The following is a 20,987-nucleotide window of genomic DNA, read 5'->3' on the forward strand; positions in this document are numbered from 1 at the left end:
TTGTTATGTCTTGAGAAAAATTCGTCTGCTTCACCATTCAATAACAAACAACCCTAAGCCTTTGAACAGTGAACAAGTACTCTGTACTCCGTATGCTTTAATAATTTTAATTAAATAAGATTTAAGTTAAATAATAGGTAATTATTATATTTAAGTTTAATGGATGTGCAAGAAGAACTTGACCATCAGTCTGACAACCGGCCTTTCGAAGCCGAAGAAATTAAAAATGTAGCCACTTGCAGTTCGGAAAATAGAGCTGTCAGTGATTCTGAAGAATTAACGCAACCCTATGAGAAAAAGTATTTGTCTCTACTCAAAAAGTGTCAAAGTATACAACAGGTTGGTTGTCATTTTTTTGTAAAATTAAACTATATATCGCTATTAAACTGTTATTTATTCAACCACAGGGTAATGATAGGTTAGTTAATCGTGTACATAGAGTTAAAAGACTTCTTAAGCAGTTAAGGAAGGAGAAAAGGTACTCAATTCCGTTCTTATTATAAACCCCGATAGTTTCGTTTATAAATAAAATATAAAACGATAGATTTCTGATGATGAGACTAGATCAACACGGAGATGAATACAAAAAAGTTCCTTTAGCAAGCTCAGATTTACAAGTAAGTCTCTTGAATGTTAATTTTTAATGTTTGTTAAGTGAATTTGTCACTCTAGTTTTCAAAAGAATCCGCTTCTCCCGAAAATGTAACAAACAAACGACCACATCCTACATCCTCAACAACAACAACTCCGGCCAAATCAGCTTCACAATCCAGTAAAAGTCATCAATCAGGATCAAGTGGTTCTTCCAAGAAAAAATCAAGTATTAATAGTAAACACCAAAAATGCGGTAGCGCTTCCCAGACGAAACACATCGAGAAAGACGAGAAGCCAAACACGACGACGCAACAACCACCAAAGTGGCCCGAAAATCCATTCTTTCTATTTTGTCAAGAACAAAGAAGTATCATTTTAGACTCTAAACATCATCAAGACACAAAGGTACTGTAATATTTTTAATTTCAATTCGTTTAATGTAAATTCTCTTATTTTTATTACAGAATGAAGTCTCTCACGAAGAAGTTACGAGAATTTTAGCGAAAAAATGGAGCTGTCTTCCGTTTCAAGAAAAAAAGGTTTATTACGAGGCCTATGAAAGACAAAAAAGCCTTTATGACCAAGAGCTGAAAGCCATAAGTGCTAGTAATGCGGCTCGTTCTAGCGGAAATGTTACTTTCAACCCCGATATCGTAATTAAGGAAGAAATGACTGATTCCAGCACTTGATTATCTTAAATATTAAATAAATTGTGAAAATTTTATCTTTATTTTAATTTTAAATAAAAAATTTTGTTACGAATTACTGTTTGGCTCCGCCTTTTTTGCAATGGCCGCGGTTTGTTTACTTTTTTTAGGCTATGCTATTGGTTAAGGGCTGTGGAAAGGTATTCTGCGCTTGCGTAGTGTGTGATGTCAGAGGTGTCATGGCGGACGTGGGAAACTGACGGAATGTTCCGGTTCAGTTTGAAAATTTTTAATTATCAGGTAATTACGAGAGCAATTAAGAGGTAACGAGAATTAATTGTGAAATTTATTAGTCAGTTCAAAATAAAATCAAGTTTAAATCGCCAAAGTTAAGTGAAAAACGGTCGGAGAAATTGTTTAATTGTTAAGCCTTTGCGAAATGAAATGCCCTATGGCAAATCAAATTTTTTTTTAATTTATTTTTGGTTTTAAATATAATACTATTTATTTTGTAAATAAAGTTACTGGCAACCACAGAGTTGTAAGCCTATAATTTATACTTTTGTAAAACATTTAAATTATAATTATGTCTACGCGAAGAACTCGTTTTCAAATAAAACCTAACACTCGTCAAAATACTGCCGCTGCCAAGGTTAGTGCGTTAAAATCAAGCCCGAAAAATGATACCGCTATTGAACTAAAAGATAAAGAAACACCTAAAACAGCAAATTCCACGGTTGAAACCCCAATTCCCGAAACAAAACCCGCGGAAATTAAAGAAAATGAAGCTATTAAAGCTTCTCCAATTGAAACCCAAACACCACAGTCCCCCGTTAAAACCAGAAGCGCCGATTCTGAATCTTCAAAACCAGTTAATAATACTGAGACCCCGACGGAAAGTAAAGTTAAACCTCCCGCTGTTCGTGCCCGACTATGCAAAGCTAAACCCAAAATTGTCCCGAGAATTCCATCTAACACTAGTCAAACACGAACTGAAAGAAGGCCCTCCATTTCTGAAAAACCAATTGTAAATAAAGAAAAAGACACTCCTACTACTACCTTAACAACTAGTCAGGCGACTGTTTCTACTAAAGAAACTCAAAGTTTAACTAAAACCAAACCACCTGCAATTACAAATGCAGAAAAAAATATTACTCCATCATCGGCATTAGATTCAATTGTTAGAATTGAAGATGTGGGTGAAGTTTCTGGGAAGGTCAATGACGAAAGTTCTCCGAAAAGTAATGATAGAATTAGTCAGGAACCAACGTTTTCGGTAGTAGAGACCCAAGCTGCAGCTGCGACAAAATCAATTTCATCTTTCAGAGAAAATGCTAGACATTTAGAGACAGCCAAGGTAAAATTAGGCGATATTTGGTTTAGGTTTACGTTAATTTCTGGTAAAAAAATAAAACATAGCCGAAGAAGAAAATTCAGAGAAGATTCAAACCAGGTGCGGATCCACCTGAGAAAAAGAAAATGAAAATGATGGACTTGATTTTTTGGAACCCCCTTGGCAATGCCATGACTCAAAAATCACCCAGTCCCAACAAGACTCCGGCTAAAAGTACCGCCACCGATGAAAGGAGGGCGTCTGTAGATGAGGAAGAAGAAGTTATTGATAACCCTGAAGATGAACCGCCACCAAAACCCGCTGAACCTGAAGATGAACCTGAAACAGTGGACCTTCCTGGACCACGCGTTATCATTGGAGAAGATGGACAAATAACCATTGATGAATCCTCTTTAGTAATTGAACAAACTCCAACTGGAAATGATATCTCTTCTCAAGAGATTGTTTACGATGCCTCTGATACCACGTACGCTTCATTTAAGAAGCCAAAAGATAAACCAAAGTCATTCTGGACTCTTAGGGGTTAGTTTGGTGGGAATTAACCCGGAATTAACACGTTTAATTCTTAGTTAACGACTTAATGTTCAAGTTCTGTGTGTTTTTATTTTCATTAGAAACAGCAAAGTTTTATAAAACACTAAGTGTAGTTGGGACAGATTTCACATTAATGTCAAACCTTTTTCCTGAGAGAACTAGGGTTGATTTGAAAGTAATTCAATTATTTTCGCGTCTTTATCCGCTATTATTTAAATATAATATAAACGTTTTTAGAATAAGTTCAAGAAAGAAGAAAGACTTCGAAAAGTCTTAGTTGATAAGGCAATAAGTACGAAGTCCATCGTAAGATTTCTTTAGCTTTTAATTAATTACTCGTTGTAATTTAAATTTTAAAGAAGAGTGGCATAATTTTGACCTTAATGACGTGGAGAGTTTCTTAGCCGAAGATACGATCGAACAAGCCCTTATTCAAGCCGAGAATGCCAAAGCCAAGAAGAAATCAAAGAAAAAAGATGGTAAGTGAAGTGACGATAAAGGTTAAACTGTCGTGTCGTTTTAACTCGGAAATACTTTTAGAAAATGAAGGGGACGACTTTCAACCACCTAAAAGACAAAGACGAAAGAAAAATACGGAAAACAAAGACGCCAAAAAGAAAACCGCTAAAAAAAGTCGGCGAGTTATTGAAGATTCTGAGGAAGATGAAATAGAAAATATTGACGATCCGTCTATGAATGATGAAGAGATAGCCCGTAAGGAACCCGAAAATAGTTTAGACGATGATAGAGACCCTGATTGGGACCCGTCTAAAGACATTGAGCTTGTTGAAATGAATATGCGTACTCCCGACAACAAAAGAACTAGAACTTTAAGCGAATCCACTGTCGAATGGGGTAGCCGCGATTCTTCAAAAATTAAACCTTTACGGAAAAAACCAGTCGATGACGAAGATGAAGTAGAATTGTATTTGAGCGAATCCACAGTAGGAATACCTTCTCCAGAACCCGCCGCCGCCATTAAAACAAGTAGTAATACGGAAGTAACGACAACAAATCATCCCACGTTAAATTCCTTACTTAACCAAAGCACCCCTGATAGAAATACGGGTTCTACCAATATGGAAACGGACGCGACGACGTCTAATAATTCTAATCTATCAATGGGACAACTTATTTTAGTCGCTGGTCGAACTCCGACTAATGAACAAATTGTTCACGTCTATTTAATGTCTGGTAACGAAAATGAAATTAGTAATGCCCCCAGTAGTAATAATGAATCCAGTGATACATCTAAATCGGTATCATTGCCAACTGCCAGCGGAAACGATAATGACGTCTCAATTCCTGTTGAGAATGTCAATGAGGTTAAGGCTTCAACTTCGAAGTCTACTGATGAATCTGATAAAACGCAGAGTGAAACTGATGAAAAATCGCATGAAAATCTAGGAGTTATATCGTTGGAATATCTTTATGTTTAAAAGAAATGTTCGGGTAACGTAACTATATATCTCAATTAAAGAAGGGCCTTTTTCTAAGTATAAAAGGAAATGATCTCTTATTACTAAATAATAGCTTTAATTAGTCTTAAAAAACGGCAACTACCGCGCCGCCATTGCTGCAGTGACGTCTGATAGCCACCCTTAAAGGGATTGGTTGAAATTTCACAGCCCACTCGATCACGCGCGAAAGAGTTTTGATTTAGCAGACGTGAATGACTCCTCAGTAGTAGGAATCACCTAGATACGCAAGCATCCAAGATGGCGGCTTGCATATCTAGGTGGTACCTACTACTGTCCTCCCGCCATCTTGGATGCTTGCGTATCTAGGTGGTACCCACTACTGTCCTCGTTTTTAAGCCTAATTAAATGCTTATCATTTATTTTTACTTAGAAAAAGGCCATTCTTTTGAGGTATAATGTTTTGTTACCTAAAATTTGAGAAAATTAAGAGGCTATTGATTGTGTTAAAAAAGAATGAAATATTTTTATTTTCTCCAATAATTCTCCAATAATTTTCCAAATATATCCAGTACTAAAGGTATTCTCCAAAATACTATATAAATTTATTTTGTAATATATTTAATGGATTGTTAACTCTCTGTAAATGGTATATTCTTCGCTCTTTAGAACTTTAGAAGCAAAAGCGGCATTAGATATAGTTTAGAAATTTTAATTTTTCAAGATAAGATTCTTGAGTTTCAAATGGATTACGATTTATAAAAATGTAGCTTTATTAGTTTATTATTATTAGACGTAATTATTAAGGTTACAACAATTTTCGCATTAATTAAAAAAGTGATTAAAATATTTAGATAATATGATACATATGATAAATAAACCAAAAAAAAAAAAAATCAAATATTTTTCTTCTAACTTTTAACTTTTTAACTCTTATCAGTCAGAACTTGAAATTGGACCAAAGACCTTCAAATACACTTACAGTACAAGCTTCTTATATTATCTACATTATCAATCATAATATGTACATTTACATACATTCCAGTACAATTTCTGGTGTGAATAGAAAACATGTCTTTGCTCATTATCATCTATTTTGTGTCAACTATTAATAGCGTTGCTTTTTAAGATCCCACTTATAAACCTAACGTCACATTTTCTTCATTTATTTACAAGAGCTTTAAATATGATGTTAAAATTAGCCGAAGACTTCTTGGGAAGCGTAAACGACATATAAGAAGCCATCATCATCGTGTTCTCTTTGATACAATTCATGCATTGTCATTGAGACTGCTGCCATGCTTCGTTGGTTAACTAGTAAAAAGAACGCTTGATTGGGATGAAGTTGCAGGCGACGTCTGCAAAATGTTAAGGGATTTATAGACATAACTGATTGATAACTGCAATTGAGTCAATACCTAATGATTTTAACAAGTTCTCCAACAGTCAGGTGATCTGGCACAAGAAATTTTGATCGATCCAAGATTGGCAGTTGTTTTTCACCATGATAGCGTTCGATTATCACCTAAAATTTAAGATAACACCTGTTCAATAAGTTTACCCCTTTGTTGTCCGAATGATTGGCTTGGTTTGGTATGGTCATTCAATCCAATACTTACAGGGACTTTGTTAGGATGTTGAATTTTAATTTGATCAACATCATTCTTTCTTTGCACTAAAATTTATTTTCAAAATTGTATCGATTAATTATTGACGATTGCATGGCGTGATTTATTGCGCAAGTTACGTCATGGTTATGACATAACCCTAGGCTGAAAGGACGGGGAGAAGTAAAACATTATGGTTATGGGAAATTACTTACAAAAGCTTTTCTTCTCTCGAAAACTTTTCTCTGCCATTTTTTAATCGCAATTTTCGTAAATAATTTCTATATTTTTTCAAAAGGGTACTCGAAAAAATGGTATAAAACAGTTTTTATCCTGAAGCGTAGATAAAATCGTCAACTAAGTTCTTTGTGTCACTGTTTTGGTCTATTTTGCACGTTTACAAGAAAAAAAGCTTCTCACGCTGCCTTATTGTAAATAAACAGTCAAACAGAAGTCCGGGACTGCCAGATGGACGCTCTGTCACTCTTGTCCTGTTTTTAAAGGTCTCAATGGGGTTTTTTCCCTACTCGTAAATATGTACTCTGAAATTGTGTACTACGTGTAGCAGACGACACCAAGCTTCGGGTTTTCCGCGTGAGCTTGTCTATTGTGTAATTGCGCTTTTGAGGAAGCGTTTGAAGTACTTGAATAAAAAAAACCCACATTAATAATCAAGATTATCTTTGAAATTTAAGGGAAATCTCCATATGGACTCGTATTTCATCTCCATGACATCAAATTTATCCAAAAACTAACGTAAGCAAGATTAATTTTAATTCTCCGAAGCCACATCTCATGATCTCAATGGCTTCCTTGGGATGGGTCTCCTAATAATTGTCCTCTGAAGTGCGAATTAGATATTTCAGAAATTGACAAAGTTAATTTGGTATCAATACAAATCTTTTTCAGATAAATAGTGTTGGAGAGATTTTTCACGAAGTTATTGCCAACTTAAGCATTTATAGTAGGCGGATAAGCTCTGAAGATAGTTGAGTCCCACAGTTAGCGAACATCATGGCTGTGCATTCTGGACCCCCGAAACGGAAGGAAATCTATAAATACGAAGCTCCATGGACAGTTTATAGCATGAATTGGAGTGTTCGACCCGATAGACGGTTTAGGTTGGCTCTTGGAAGCTTTATCGAAGAATATAACAACAAAGTAAGTTAAAACTGACACATTGAATGACTTAAATATATTGTGTTAAATTATTATTTCAATAAATACGCCGGGTTATAAAAACCATAGTAGTTTATTACTGTTTACTTAAGTTAAATAGTTCATAGTTGACAAACGCTCTCACTGTTATTTCATACTGGTTGTAACTCCTACTAGTCTGCCAATACTAGACTCTCCCTAACCCTTAGGTCCGTGGATCGGAACCACGCTCTCCTACCGTGTCAAATTATTATTACTCGGAAAAATGGCGGGAGGTTTACATCAGACTAATCAGGAAGACCGCCCGCCATTTTTCCGACTATTACTCCCCCATCTCCCCCATTTTTTAGCGTCCCGCTGGACTTGAGCCGGTCCACAGTTATCGGGCTCCCCCCCCCCCTTTCCATCATCCTTGCTTTAACTATGTCGGGCGTCGGTTGATCATACCGAATGATAATGGTTCAATTCAGTTCAGTTCCTAACAAACATATTGTTTAAGGATGAAAGGATAAACCACTAGCTCAGTACCAATTTGTAAAACAATATACCGCGTAGGTTCAGATAGTTTCCTTGGATGAAGATACGTCGGAATTCACGGCGAAAAGCACCTTTGATCATCCATACCCAACAACTAAACTAATGTGGATTCCGGACTCAAAGGGAATATATCCCGATTTGTTGGCGACGAGCGGAGATTATTTAAGAGTTTGGCGATCGGGCGAGAGTGAAACCAGATTGGAGTGTCTACTGAATAATGTACATTGATAAAACAAAGTGACATTCAACATTTGTAACTATAAAATTATTCTAGAATAAAAACTCTGATTTCTGCGCGCCCTTGACGTCGTTTGACTGGAACGAAGTTGATCCGAACCTTCTTGGTACTTCCAGTATCGATACAACATGTACCATTTGGGGATTGGAGGTATGTCATCTTACCAAATGTCCGTTTTACAACTGACCAACCGCGCGACAATAACATTTCAAATCCTAGACGGGACAATCATTGGGTAGAGTTAACCTTGTTTCTGGACACGTTAAGACTCAACTGATCGCGCACGATAAGGAAGTTTACGACATCGCGTTCAGTCGAGCTGGTGGTGGAAGAGATATGTTTGCCAGCGTTGGTACGCGAATACTACTTAACTTAATTTAGTTTACTCAAGTGTTTAAGGGTTGAATTTGTTAAACAGGCGCTGATGGATCAGTACGTATGTTCGATCTGAGACATCTGGAGCACTCGACCATCATTTACGAAGATCCTCAACATCACCCGTTACTTAGATTAGCGTGGAACAAGCAAGATCCCAATTACTTATCAACCTTCGCCATGGACGCGTGCGAAGTTATCATTTTAGACGTAAGAGTTCCTTGCACTCCCGTCGCGAGACTGAACAACCATCGCGCGTGCGTCAATGGAATTGCTTGGGCTCCGCATTCGTCGTGTCATATTTGTACCGCTGGTACGTATTCGCCTATAAACTTAACGGTTTTTATAAAAATTACCCGACGAATCTACTAATTTCATTTCAGCGGACGATCACCAAGCTTTAATTTGGGACATTCAACAAATGCCCCGGGCCATTGAAGACCCGATTTTGGCTTACACGGCCGAGGGGGAGATTAATCAGATTCAGTGGGCCAGCACGCAACCCGATTGGATCGCTATTTGTTACTCGAACTCTTTGGAAATACTTCGAGTGTGACAGTGACCAACCGTGCAACTTAACCAAGACTCGCTAAAACAATTGGTGTCTAACCTTAACCGGTTTTTGTCAATCCATAAATTGGTTGTTGCAGTTTTCGATGGCAATTACGGTAACTATACGACGATCATAACTGCTGTAATAGTAATTGCCACGTTTTCGACGTAAAAATAATAATAGGCGAGTTTCATTCCCCCCTCCCATCCCCCCCCCCCCGCTGTTTCGAGAACCGATCAGAGTCTCATTGTAAATAAGCCTACACTTTCATCGCGTATTTTTTATCGGATCTCCTCCAAATATACACTATAAACACGTAATGGTTCGCGTATTTGTATCATACACTAATTAATTACTATAACCAATCGTAAACCAAAAGTACATTAACCCATAAGTTACTATTAGGTATCAGACGAAATCATTATGCCTAATTTTGGCCTAATTCTAGTGTTGATTGATTGATTGATTGATTAAGTGTTTGTGGGGTAATAAGAAAGTCGAAACGGATCGACTTAAGTTACAATAAAAGTGCGGTGGTGGCGTCTAGTGTAAATGACATTTTTATCATTTTAATTGTCGTGTGGCATTTAAAAACTCGGGATTTTTCCACAACCGAGCAATGTAAAACTTAAATTTGATTGTAATTAAATGTCTTTACTAAAACTTTGAAGAAAAAAATTGGTTTCCATTATTTCTGGACTGGTGGCGTAGTACAATTTTGGCGCTATATATCGCACCCAGTACCATTTCATAAAAGCTCTCAGTGGAAACGGAGTTGATATTACCGTAGTACAATTTTTGCGCTATATATCGCACCTAGTTTCATTTCAAATGAGCTTTTATTGGCTAGTCTTGAAATCATACGGACGCTGGGGAGTCGGGGACTGCCAGTCAAGTCTTTCTCAAACCGTCTGCTCCGTTGTCTGCTTAGAATCATACTCGTAGTAGTCACGTTTTTTGGAGAGAAAGTACGTTCATCGTACGTTAGTTGTTCTGGAACCTGTGTTTAGTTAAATCCTAATAATAGTTTTACCGTTTTAAATTATTATTATTATTAAATTTAGTTTATATTTCCGTTATTGAGTTCCTAATTTTAGTCAGGTGAAGAAGTTGATTGGAGTTGGTAAATTTTACAATGGTAAGCATGATGCAATGCGATTTGCTATTTATTCTAATTGTGTTTTATAGTTTTGGTTAATATTATTGATATATCTTTGTGTTGAGTGGGGTTAGTTCAATATTATTCATAATAATAACGGAATTTCAGGCGAAATACCTCGCACAAATTATAGTAGTCGGAGCTCAGGTTGTGGGAAGGGCATTTGCAAAGGCATTGCAACAGGAACTTAATGGTTAGCCCATTCCGTTTTACAAATACATTATTAAATATAGATCTAAAGTTAACTAGGCCTACTAGTTATGTTGACCGTATTTTCATTCAACTTTAAAGCTAGCAGGACAGCAGCTGCAAAAGGTGGGGGAGGTAGAAGTGGTGCTGAAAGAGCTGCCGCTAACAGTAAATTGGGGATGAGTTTAGAGGAAGCTCAACAAATTCTTAACGTCGAAAACAGTCAAGATGTCGAGAAAATCGTCAAAAATTACGAACACCTTTTCGCTGTCAATGATAAGTCAAAAGGAGGATCGTTTTATTTGCAGTCAAAAGTAAGTCCAGCTTTTTATTCATTTTCCAGGCTAATTACAGAGACGCGTTAGAATAAGTTTAGTGGTTGTTTTGGTAATGGGAAATAAATTTACGTTATTTACGCGTTTGTGCATACGTTGAATAGATATTTTTGTAAAATGATGTTAGTGATAAAGTGCAGTCTTCAATTGAGTTAAACAACTATGTGTAAATTATTAGATTGTGAACTTTGTCAAACCAAAACACTGTCGTACGTTTTTTCCGTCTGCGCAGACTCAATTGACAAGGCTTAACGCCGCTCAATTTGATGGAGGCGTTAGATATTTCGGTACATTGCGCGAAACCCAAAAATTACACTTTAAAAGCTACAGTAATGATAGTAACTCGAAAACAATCCCAAAAGACGTGTTTTCGGAAGCAAATAGACTCGCGACCTTGAATCGCTTACAAAAAATGAACTTTATTCGCGACTTCGATGATGCCAATTACAAAACTAAGACTTTGTCGGCTGTACTTGTCCCGTTTTGTTACGTTAATGGCGAACCGTCAGTTCTGTTGACGTCACGGTCTTCCAACTTAAAATATCACAAAGGAGATACTTGCTTCCCCGGTGGCAAATGCGACAAGGATGATCTTACCGTTGAGGATACGGCCATTAGAGAAACGTACGAAGAGCTCGGAATCGAGAAAGACGCCGTAGAAATATGGGGTAAAGGTCCCCCCATGTTGACCAGAAGTGGCGACGTTTTAGTCACACCCGTACTGGCCTTTGTCAACCTAAACGATTTGTCAGAACTTAAACCTAACAAAGGAGAAGTTGATAAAGTGTTTACGAGAAGTCTAGCGTCTCTTTGCGATGAAAAACTATTTCGATACACGCAATTTAGGGCGGGTTATACCTTACCCCTTTTTGACAGTGAAAAAGAGGACCCGGCTGTATGGGGTGTTACCGCCATCATACTCTTTCAAGTTTTAAAAGCGCTGCTCCCTGGCACCTTTAAAATTAAGCTGAAATATAGGAAAATTAATTAATTAATTAATTTAATTTCGGTGATTACATTTTATTTGATTAATATTAAGTATGATTAAATTTGGCATTAGATATAACGATGTTTTTCTGTTGTTGTTAAAATACTAATAAAGACTTTATTTCTTTAAATATTTTTGGTGTAAAATGATATATTTATAAATTGTCAATGATTTTCTAAATATTTGCGTTGATGTGTTTTGTGTTTATTAGATTTTGAGAGCGAAAGAAAGAATTGACGAAGAGATTCAAATGGTTCAAAGGAAACAATCCGCAAAATCTAGTAGCACGAATAATTCGTCTGAAAATAAGTCGTAACATTTAGCAGTTACGTTAATATAAATTAATAAGCTATTAGGATAATTAAACAAATTGCGTCTTGAATGAATTGTAATTTCCCTAGATTTTGTTTGTAAATAAACTTGTGTTAAACGTTTTTCTGAAATTTTTATTTAAAAGTTTCCCGCAAAAACGTTTTGAATTTAGCGTCACCTATTTTTCAGTCCTATAAAAAGTTCAACGGGGTCAAATTTTAATTCCGGTTGCGGTAAGCTTTGGAGTCTTCAGTGCGCATGCGCTATTTGGGCAAAGTAAGTAATTAGCGGGTGGAACGTTGGATAGAGCCCGTTTTTTAGTTAAGCCTAATTTTCAAAGACTTACGAAGGCGTGTTTGTTCGCGCTTACCAAAGTAAATTTAATTTTACAGTGAGATTTTTAATGGTGAGTATTTAGGCTTAATATGATCATTGGCAGGTAATTTATTACGTATACCCTAACTGATTACTTTCTCTAAAGGCCAAGAAATCGGATTATTTGCAGCGAATTATTTCAAAGTCAATGATCACGAGGCTTCCGTTCCGTAGGATCTTCAAGTGTTATCAAGGATCATTTAGACAACTCCTATAGGTAGGAAAGTGCATGTACTGTTGTTGTCCATGTCCTTCATGTTAGTTGAGGTAGGCCGAAGTACTTGTCAACCTGAGGGAAATTCATGTACCGCCGTACCAGACCCTAAAAGGGTTTCTTCCCAGCAGTACAATTTTCGGTATTCATAGCGTGTTAGGCTTAGGCAAGCCTAGGCCGGGCTTGGTTGAGTCGGATGATTGACCTCCAATAGTAGGCCTTTCGTTCTATGGTTACCGCGTCAACTTGTATCAATTTCGCTCGTTTAGTAATACGGAATATCTACATAATTTTATTAAGTGAACAATATTTTTACAGATTGATAATTACAGGCGTTTAATTTATTAATTGGGTTTTTCGACAAAATAAATTATTTCCCCAAAGTTTTTTTTTATTATTATTCTAAATCGCGGTAGTAGAATTATTTTTACTCCGTTGTTTTCTATTACTCAGGTAACGGCAGCGCTCTCTTGTCGAGGAGAACCCCTGAAAGAAAAAAACGTACAATTAAGGCGCTAGTGTTAGTAGTCAAAGGTCACTATAGCTCTTAGTATCATGGACTTAATAAAACTAGGAGGGCTCTTACTATACAAAAATAGTCCTTAGTATGTGCGAGATTAATATTAGGAGTCTGGTATATCAAGGTCACTATTAACCTAAGCTGAAATCGCGTCAAATTAGTTCATTTCTGGTCCTCTTTAATTACCAAAGTCCATGGCTAATTATATCCCTCTATTATATGGACAACAAACCACGGCACGATCCTATTTCATGGACAATATTACACTTAGTATACAAACATTAATAATTACAGCCATTATTTATATACATATATACTATACTCACCCTATTGTGCGAATTTTCCAATTTGCCGGAGATATGTTTGATATATGTTTCACTTTTCTTTTGATATTATAGTTAATGGGGAAACAGATGTATCGTTTAATAATATATATATATATATGTATTTATATATATATAACAATCTCATTAGAACGTATATACGTACGCGTTTGCGAGAAATATATTGTATATTATAAATACCGCCTTGGCCGCGACGCGACACGTTTAGTCCAATATGTTTCAATTTTTGATATTACGAATTCCACTTTGATTTTTAACAATTTTCATCAAATACTTGTTATAACGGGGGGATAAACGTAACTTTGTACTTCTTGAATAGATACGAATATTGAGCAATTAATTTTTAACAACTTTTCTTTTTTTAACGATATGGTCGTAGAGATTGAGAACTTCTCGAAGGGTTACATAAAATTCTACGAAAGGCGTTTCGAAAATCGGGGCTAAAAACGGTATAAATAACCGGGTTTAATAAGGAATTTAAGTATCCTAACCATAACAATATGCTAAAGAGTACCGGGTCGGGTTCGCACGAGGTACATGTGGCGATAACGAGAGCGGTAACGAAAAACGGTAACCAACAAAAAACAAATACGCCCGTTATAATAGCTAGCGTTTTAGCCGCTTTTCTCTCACGTTTCGATTCCAAAGATTCTTTCGTTTGCTTTTTTTCTCGTTTCGCTAACACCATTAATCGTCCCATACCGCTTTGAATAGCAGCCCGGGTTTCGGCACCATTGTCGCAGTTCATTTGAATTTCTTCCCCTCGAACTTCTCCTCCTTCACGCTCCTCTCCTTCTAACCCTTCCTCGGCGCCGCCATCTTCTAGGACGCTCTGATTGTTGTTTTTAAGTTTTTCCATCGTGCTCTCTAAAGCCGATTCGCAAGATTGAGTGCCTCCGGAATTGTCCTCTTCCACTTTTCGGAAGTGAAAAGATAGGATGAGAGCCGCAAAAAGGGGAAAGAGAAAAAAAATTATATTGAGGAAAGTTTGTTTAGGGTAATAAGTCTAGGATCTTTTTTTTTATTATATAATTAGGGAATACGTCAGGCCACCCCCTTCCCCGCCCCTTATCGCTACGTGGTTTGTTTTAATTTATTTTATTTTTATTTTGATATCGATTAGGGTTATCTTCCGTGATGGGGATAAAATCTTGGTCTATTTTATCGGAATAGATTTCAAAGGGAGGTTAAGTTGAAGGGCTTGAGTTACGATAGGGTATTTGTTGAACTTAATCCTATTCTCATGGTTAATTCTGTATTTTATGGCTATAATGACGGGGACTTTAAGGCTCCAGACCAGGAAATTAAAACTACTTGAAACGGGGAATACTTATCTACCCGTTAAGTGTGCAACGTCGAGGTGTCTACGTTTGTGCCATGTTGACGTTAATTATAGGGTATTATTCAAGCTCCTCTCGCGTAACTATAAGTATTCCACGTGGCAACTCTATATTATAATTTCCTGGCAAGCTACACCTCGAGTTTTAGGTTCTAATCTTAATTAATTAATATCCGTTCTTAACAATGCGCTAAGATACTATACTATACTGCGAGGTCTGGAAAATTGTTCCTACAGGTTTAAGTAGATAGCGGTGTGTCTGTCCTTTCGAATTACGGGAAGTACATACTTATACTTATTGTAGGGTTAGTAATGATTGTAGTCGGCCTGTAACGTTTCACATTATGATATCAACAACTCTCCGGCCCACACACACACCTATTGTCATTCTCTGGACAGTGTGCATTAAACGTAGCACTCCATTTTAATTTTAAAACCCCGACTCGGGAATACGACAAGGCAATTCTAGTTTTACTCTTTTTCCAGCTCAAACAAGCGCGAATCATTACTCATCTTAATTATCTATCTTGCCAGACAGGACAATTTCCTCTCTCTCTCTCTTACTCGCTGAAAAATTATGCCTTTCTACATGTAATATCATAAGTTCATAAGATATGTTCCATCCATAAGTTTGTCACTGGTAACTTAGAAACTGGAGCTTGTAATTTTGAAGTGAGTGTGGTAGGTCATAGATTCGAGGTAAAGCGAGGGAGGCCTAGTGAGGCGCAGCTGTCAAAGGCCTAATTAGTAATGCAAACTAAATAGGACCTAGATGGAAGTCCTGCAAAATTAATTAACCACCGAGTGTAGGACTTCAATTCTCGCTTCCGTCGTTCTGCTAGAACTAGCTCGAGCTGTAATAGTCTCTCAGTAGCATTACGAACTTGTATAGGAAGTGTCATACTTATGGTAGGAACATACCTTATAAACTTATGGTAATACCTAGTAAATGGAAATAGAATTTCTTGGCGCTTCTTTCGTCCATCTTGGCGCGAGATTTCAAGCGATTTACCTGTCTGTTAGACCAATATCGGCTTTGGCACGTAAATTATTAAAGATTTAGGTATAGTTACCCGAAAGCGAATTTAGTTTATAAAAATTGGGTAATCTGGTGTTTAAATAATTCAGGTATTAGGGGGGGCCTTAGCGATTAAATATTTATTACGTATTCCTTATATCTAACTCGAGTTTCTCTAATTACGTCTCGTCTGGAATTCGAATTTAGAGGGTATTACGAGCGTTGAAATATAATCGATATGACGCAATCTTGTATTGAAAGTAAACTTCTGGTTGAAATTTATCACTAAAGAATGTCATCACGCGCACTAAAATTTATCAATTACTATTGGGTAAACTACGCGGAAGTAATACCCTCTAATTATCCAGAAAGACAGTTGGGATTATATTTAAATATATCGAAAATTTTAAACGCCGCGTGTTATTCGAAGTACGCTTTTGGAGGCTCTTTATTGGCTTTAAAATGTATAAAACACCATGCATGCACTTTGAAATTCCTAAACACGCAAAATCCTTGTAATAAAATCCCTTCAATAAATTCCTAACGTAGCTCGAGATTCCTCAAGTTTCGTTGTAGATATATAGATGTGTATGCATATATATAAACAGTGTGTGTCGTGGAATTCGGGTATAGGAAGACATACGCTATCCTACCCATGCACTAAAGAATCGATTTCGAGTTTACATATTCCGAGTCTAACGACCTATGATACGATGTACAATAAGGAGGAGTAGCTTATAGGGCCAGCAGCAACAGAGTTTCTCTAAGTACTTACTGGGGAGGATTATTATTAGAAACAAACATTTTACCGGTTGTAGAAGTTGGACGTTCCGTGACTGATTCTTCGTGATCAGCATTACTGGTATTTTCAAATTCGGCCGCCGCGGCCGCCGAGCTGGTCTCCTTTCGCTTCTCGGACTTTGACTTCCGGCTTTTTCCGATTTGAAAGTTCAGGCTTCTTTTGGTCTTCTTTTTCTTTTCCGGAAGCTGCATTAGAACGGCGCTTTTACCGGGCTTATGGCGGATACGCTTACGAGCCGCTTGATATATTTTCCAGTACAAGAGGAGGATCAAAACCAGCGGCAGGTAGAAAGAGGAACACGTAGCGAAGACTTGATAGGCCACGTTCTGACTTACCTGCAAAAGTTCAAAGTATACCCTTATCAACCTATGTGGTTAGGAAGAGTAATGTAAATATCTGGGATGCGGTTTTATTGAATTGTTAATGAGGGTTTTTTTCTTCTTCTCTACGAGGTCTAAGAGATGGTTTTTATCGAAGGGGTTATAGTGGTTACGAGTTCGAGAGTACCGAAATGTTATTCATAATCTATAGACCTTTTCAAGGTAAACAAAGGGGGTAGGCAACCCTCAATATCGGGACATACAAGGGGTTTGATACATTGCCATCCGTCAGGCCCCTAAAAGCGAGATGGAGGGCAGAGTTTTACCCCCTCTTTAGTTATATCGAAATGGTCTATACTTTCGGGACGTTAAAAACCTCTTTCGCGAAAACAATGTTGTATATCTTGACAATTGTCTCTTACCATACATCGCTTTTCTATCTCTATTCTGTCTTCGAAACCGCTGTCTTTCCATCCAAACACGGGGGCGACTGAAACGGCTATGGAAACGGCCCAAACGACTACGATCATGGTCCATATTCTTCGGGCGCTTCTTTGGCACGCGTAATCCACCGACGTAACGGCCCAATAACGATCTAGGGCTATGGCTAATAAGTGTAGAATCGAAGCTGTACAACACATAACGTCGCAAGACGTCCAAAGCTCGCATAAAAGGGTTCCCAAATTCCATTGACCGGTTACCTAAAAGCATTTTGAAAAACAAACGCCATATCAATTGTCACGACGGAAATGTTTTGTTGATAGACTGAAGCCATCATTCGTGTAAATAAAAATGTTACATTTGTAACATTTACCAGCTCATCATGCTGGTAAATGTAACATTTTCGGTTAGCCCACGTACCCACGCGCCACTTTCCCGCCATAGTATACCACAGGGGGTCCTAAATATTTTTATTTTCGTTAGTTCAGGGAGGAGATTGGAATGGACCAGAACGCGTACCCCCCTCTATCTCTTATTACTATTTGCATTTCTTCAATATACTGCACGCTTCAATTGAAGCACTCCAATTTTCGGGATCAAAAAATATAAATTATTCCGTGGATTCGAAACTTTCTAGTCTTAGTTCAGATACTGGTTATAATGAGTTTATTAACTTAAGTAAAAAGAACACTATCGATCATCAGGCACGTTCTACTTCTTATAAACCGACCGAGAGTGTGATGATCGTTAAGGATCTAAGCTAGAGTTCTTGGAAACGTCACAAAAGCACGTTTCGAACCAAGCCCGCCTCGTCCCACACTCTCTTGAACATCGTATTATGGATGGCGCCCAAACTATTAGCTTAGTAACCCGAACTTACTACTGAAATTTTTCTCTCATTTCTAAGTGCATTGCTTTGTTCTTTATCTCGCTTCTTCTAAGACGTGTTTCGCGTATCGAGATAAATTCTCGATCAAAAATAGGCCTAGTACTGAAGCGAGTTTTATTAGAATATAATTATGTTTGCGAATAATTCATTTCAATTATTTCAATGGAAGGTTTTTACTGTTTTTCCCAAAGACTCTTTATCGTTTCGTGTCTATATACGTGGACTGGAAACTCTTTCAGGTTTGCATGCAGCAAAATGGCACGTAGTTTAGTTAGTAAAACATAAGTTTATAAGTGATATGGTCCATAAGTATGACACTTCCTAAGTTCGTAATGCTTACAGCTCGAGCTACTTCTAGCAGAACGACAAGCGATAATTAATAAGTCCTACACTCGGTGGTTAATTAATTTTGCAGTATATCTAGGTCCTATTTAGTCTGAATTACTAAGACTTTGACAGCTGCGCCTCACCAGGCGTCCCTCGCTTTACCTCGAATCTATGACCTACCTCACTCACTTCGTGACAAGCTCCAGTTTCTAAGTTACCAGTGACAAACTTATGGATGGAGCATATCTTATAAACTTATGTTAGTAAGTAATTAAATTAGGCGGGGGGAGGGGCTTACCTCATTGACGGCACCGAGCGGCATAACCAAACAAGCCACCATTAGATCAGCGACGGCCAATGAAAGTACCAAATAGTTGGCGACGGTTTTCAAGTTTCTCTCGAGTAAAATGGCCGCAATGACGAATATATTTCCTAGGGCCGTGATCAATATTAAGATGCCCAATAGAATAGAGACCACAATCCCTTCAATCGTCAAGAGACTAAAGGCGGTCTGCGGCATACTCAAGACATTCTCGTTCAATTCTGTCGTGGATATTCCACCCGATACCGAAGGTGGCAATATGTTGTCCATTTCTGTGGTGGTAGTGGTAGTAGTGGCCATGTCCATATATATATATATTGGCCCACCGGGTTTTTAATTTATTTGGCTGCAAGGTCTTCAATAAGGAGCGCCGCTTCCTTTTTTCGTCTTTAATTTGAGCCGAGATGTTTGTTTCTTGGAAACGGCAGCGACGTTACTTTTAATATTAGTGACATTGCCAAGATGTTGCGTTGTGAAAAATGTTTCCAAACTCGCCTCTACTTCGGACATTCTGTAAAGAAAACCGGGGGAAAAACTACTATCATCATAAGCCTGTCATACCCTCTGTAAGTAAGGCGTTGATCGGAACGATTCTTGTTTCGCGAGCGAGAATGTTTTATAAATGAGTAGATGGGGTTGGTTTCGTGGCGGTATTTCTTATAGATGAGCGTCTTCAGGTGTCAGGAACCATTACCTACTGTTATTGTAATCTCTGTCTCTACCCTTAGACACACAGAGATATTTCTCTATTCTGGTTTGAGTTGAAACTTTTCAACAAAGATGGCGCCTTAGTACTTTCAGTTTTAAGTGTCCTATGCTTCTACGGTAGACCCGTACTTAGGGGTTAGAGGGTTATGTTATGATACATCAATTTTTGACGTATTGCCACGTTGAGAAAGGAAAATAAGAAATACAACGCCATTTTTTTTCTCTATCCAATATACTTTGTCCCAGGCAAAATAAAAGGATCCCAGAAATTTTGCGCCTTAGAGCGCTATAGGTGCCAAAATGGTCCCAGAAGTTTATTGATAAGGATATATGATATCGCAACAAGGACATTGTATTAGAAGTATTTTTTAAAAGGGACTAGAAATCTCGGAGAGAGTGCGAATTCAGGTGTCGCCTTTTTCGGTGCCCTAATAGCTCCACTCTTTCAGCGACTTGGGATCACTAATAATTATCATTTTTTGGGGGGGGGGAGGTCAAGCCGTTGAAATGGACGTTGCTTGGTATTGGTGTGTATGATAGAACTCCCAAAAATTTATATGGACAACGCGAGAGCTATGCTGGATTATAATTCAAGTGGCGTAAAAATGTAATGGTTTAGAAACGCACCGGCATGGAATATTAACTTTATACTAGTTACACTCTTAGAATGTAAAGAAATTGCTTTGAAAAACACGGTTTTTTAATGAAATTTAGGTTTTTTCTAAGATAGTAACAGTTCGCGCTTATTATAAAAGCGATAACTTGACCCAAATTTTTCCAACCATGATTCCCTTATGGGTACTAAACCGGGAGGGGGGGCACTACTTACCTATTAAAACAAGGTACCCCATTCCATAGCAGACGCTTTTCTCTAACTTTATACTGGTCCTTTTTAGAGGTCAACAAGCGACTGTATTTAGGCTTATCTATTAACTGACTTAAATGGCACTAAGGTTTTGTTTATTCAAAAGATCCACGTAGAGATTGCGCCCCTTTTTAGCATATTTAGTCTGAAAACACACATATAAGTTCCAAAAATATACTAGTTTTCTTTTCTCAAAATAAAGGGAAAAATATTTTGGTTAAAAACTCCGAGTAAATTGGGCCGGAAACGGTTTAGAGCGCAAATTCCCTTTTAAAATGTATATAACAAGTTGAAGGGATACACGCGGCCCGGTGTCAGTTGAAGCTGAAGTAACAAACAGAATTCTGCGAAAGGATTTAGTTGAGAACGTGTGGTGCCAGGCTCGAATCGATAATTAGGATGTAATCCGTGGAATAGGAGATTGGCATGTCCTTAATCTTTTACTCTCTCTCTTTCCCTAAAGAGACATCTTTACGAAAATAAGGGTCTGATATATGGGTTAGAG

General features: G+C 37.5%; 6 protein-coding genes across 6 annotated transcripts; 4 read left to right on the forward strand and 2 right to left on the reverse strand.

Moving 5' to 3' along the window:
• The first annotated feature begins 10 nt into the window (after positions 1-10).
• Positions 11-1,356, forward strand: LOC149702243 (uncharacterized). Its single transcript, XM_089866033.1, has 6 exons — positions 11-90; positions 156-339; positions 408-478; positions 545-617; positions 673-999; positions 1,059-1,356. The coding sequence occupies exons 2-6, from the start codon at positions 160-162 to the stop codon at positions 1,281-1,283; spliced, it is 876 nt and encodes a 291-aa protein (XP_089722159.1). The 5' UTR covers positions 11-90; positions 156-159; the 3' UTR covers positions 1,284-1,356.
• A 105-nt stretch (positions 1,357-1,461) lies between these two features.
• Positions 1,462-5,448, forward strand: LOC149702244 (uncharacterized). Its single transcript, XM_089866031.1, has 6 exons — positions 1,462-2,598; positions 2,661-3,117; positions 3,210-3,304; positions 3,367-3,421; positions 3,489-3,608; positions 3,670-5,448. Exons 1-6 carry the CDS (start codon positions 1,828-1,830, stop codon positions 4,566-4,568), a joined length of 2,397 nt encoding a protein of 798 aa, XP_089722157.1. The 5' UTR covers positions 1,462-1,827; the 3' UTR covers positions 4,569-5,448.
• On the reverse strand, positions 5,049-6,563 carry LOC149702245 (microtubule-associated protein 1 light chain 3 alpha-like). Its single transcript, XM_089866036.1, has 4 exons — positions 6,370-6,563; positions 6,167-6,222; positions 5,966-6,072; positions 5,049-5,905 (listed from the first exon to the last, which is right to left on the reverse strand). Exons 1-4 carry the CDS (start codon positions 6,404-6,406, stop codon positions 5,746-5,748), a joined length of 360 nt encoding a protein of 119 aa, XP_089722162.1. The 5' UTR covers positions 6,407-6,563; the 3' UTR covers positions 5,049-5,745.
• Positions 6,564-6,727: 164 nt separating this feature from the next.
• On the forward strand, positions 6,728-9,693 carry wap (DDB1 and CUL4 associated factor wap). The gene is made up of 7 exons (XM_089866032.1): positions 6,728-6,910; positions 7,064-7,315; positions 7,868-8,068; positions 8,124-8,237; positions 8,307-8,439; positions 8,506-8,775; positions 8,846-9,693. The coding sequence occupies exons 2-7, from the start codon at positions 7,169-7,171 to the stop codon at positions 9,016-9,018; spliced, it is 1,038 nt and encodes a 345-aa protein (XP_089722158.1). The 5' UTR covers positions 6,728-6,910; positions 7,064-7,168; the 3' UTR covers positions 9,019-9,693.
• A 238-nt stretch (positions 9,694-9,931) lies between these two features.
• LOC149702247 (uncharacterized) lies at positions 9,932-11,818 on the forward strand. The gene is made up of 4 exons (XM_089866037.1): positions 9,932-10,153; positions 10,283-10,367; positions 10,466-10,677; positions 10,877-11,818. The coding sequence occupies exons 1-4, from the start codon at positions 10,151-10,153 to the stop codon at positions 11,687-11,689; spliced, it is 1,113 nt and encodes a 370-aa protein (XP_089722163.1). The 5' UTR covers positions 9,932-10,150; the 3' UTR covers positions 11,690-11,818.
• A 941-nt stretch (positions 11,819-12,759) lies between these two features.
• LOC149702248 (5-hydroxytryptamine receptor-like) lies at positions 12,760-19,340 on the reverse strand. The gene is made up of 5 exons (XM_089865767.1): positions 18,886-19,340; positions 17,353-17,631; positions 16,618-16,945; positions 13,434-14,366; positions 12,760-13,073 (listed from the first exon to the last, which is right to left on the reverse strand). Exons 1-4 carry the CDS (start codon positions 19,213-19,215, stop codon positions 13,813-13,815), a joined length of 1,491 nt encoding a protein of 496 aa, XP_089721893.1. The 5' UTR covers positions 19,216-19,340; the 3' UTR covers positions 12,760-13,073; positions 13,434-13,812.
• Positions 19,341-20,987: the final 1,647 nt, after the last annotated feature.

The sequence above is a fragment of the Phalangium opilio genome, unplaced genomic scaffold, assembly GCF_054372755.1.
Source record: "Phalangium opilio isolate 3A_F unplaced genomic scaffold, DU_Popi_V2 ptg000017l_1, whole genome shotgun sequence".
Lineage (NCBI taxonomy): Eukaryota > Metazoa > Arthropoda > Arachnida > Opiliones > Phalangiidae > Phalangium > Phalangium opilio.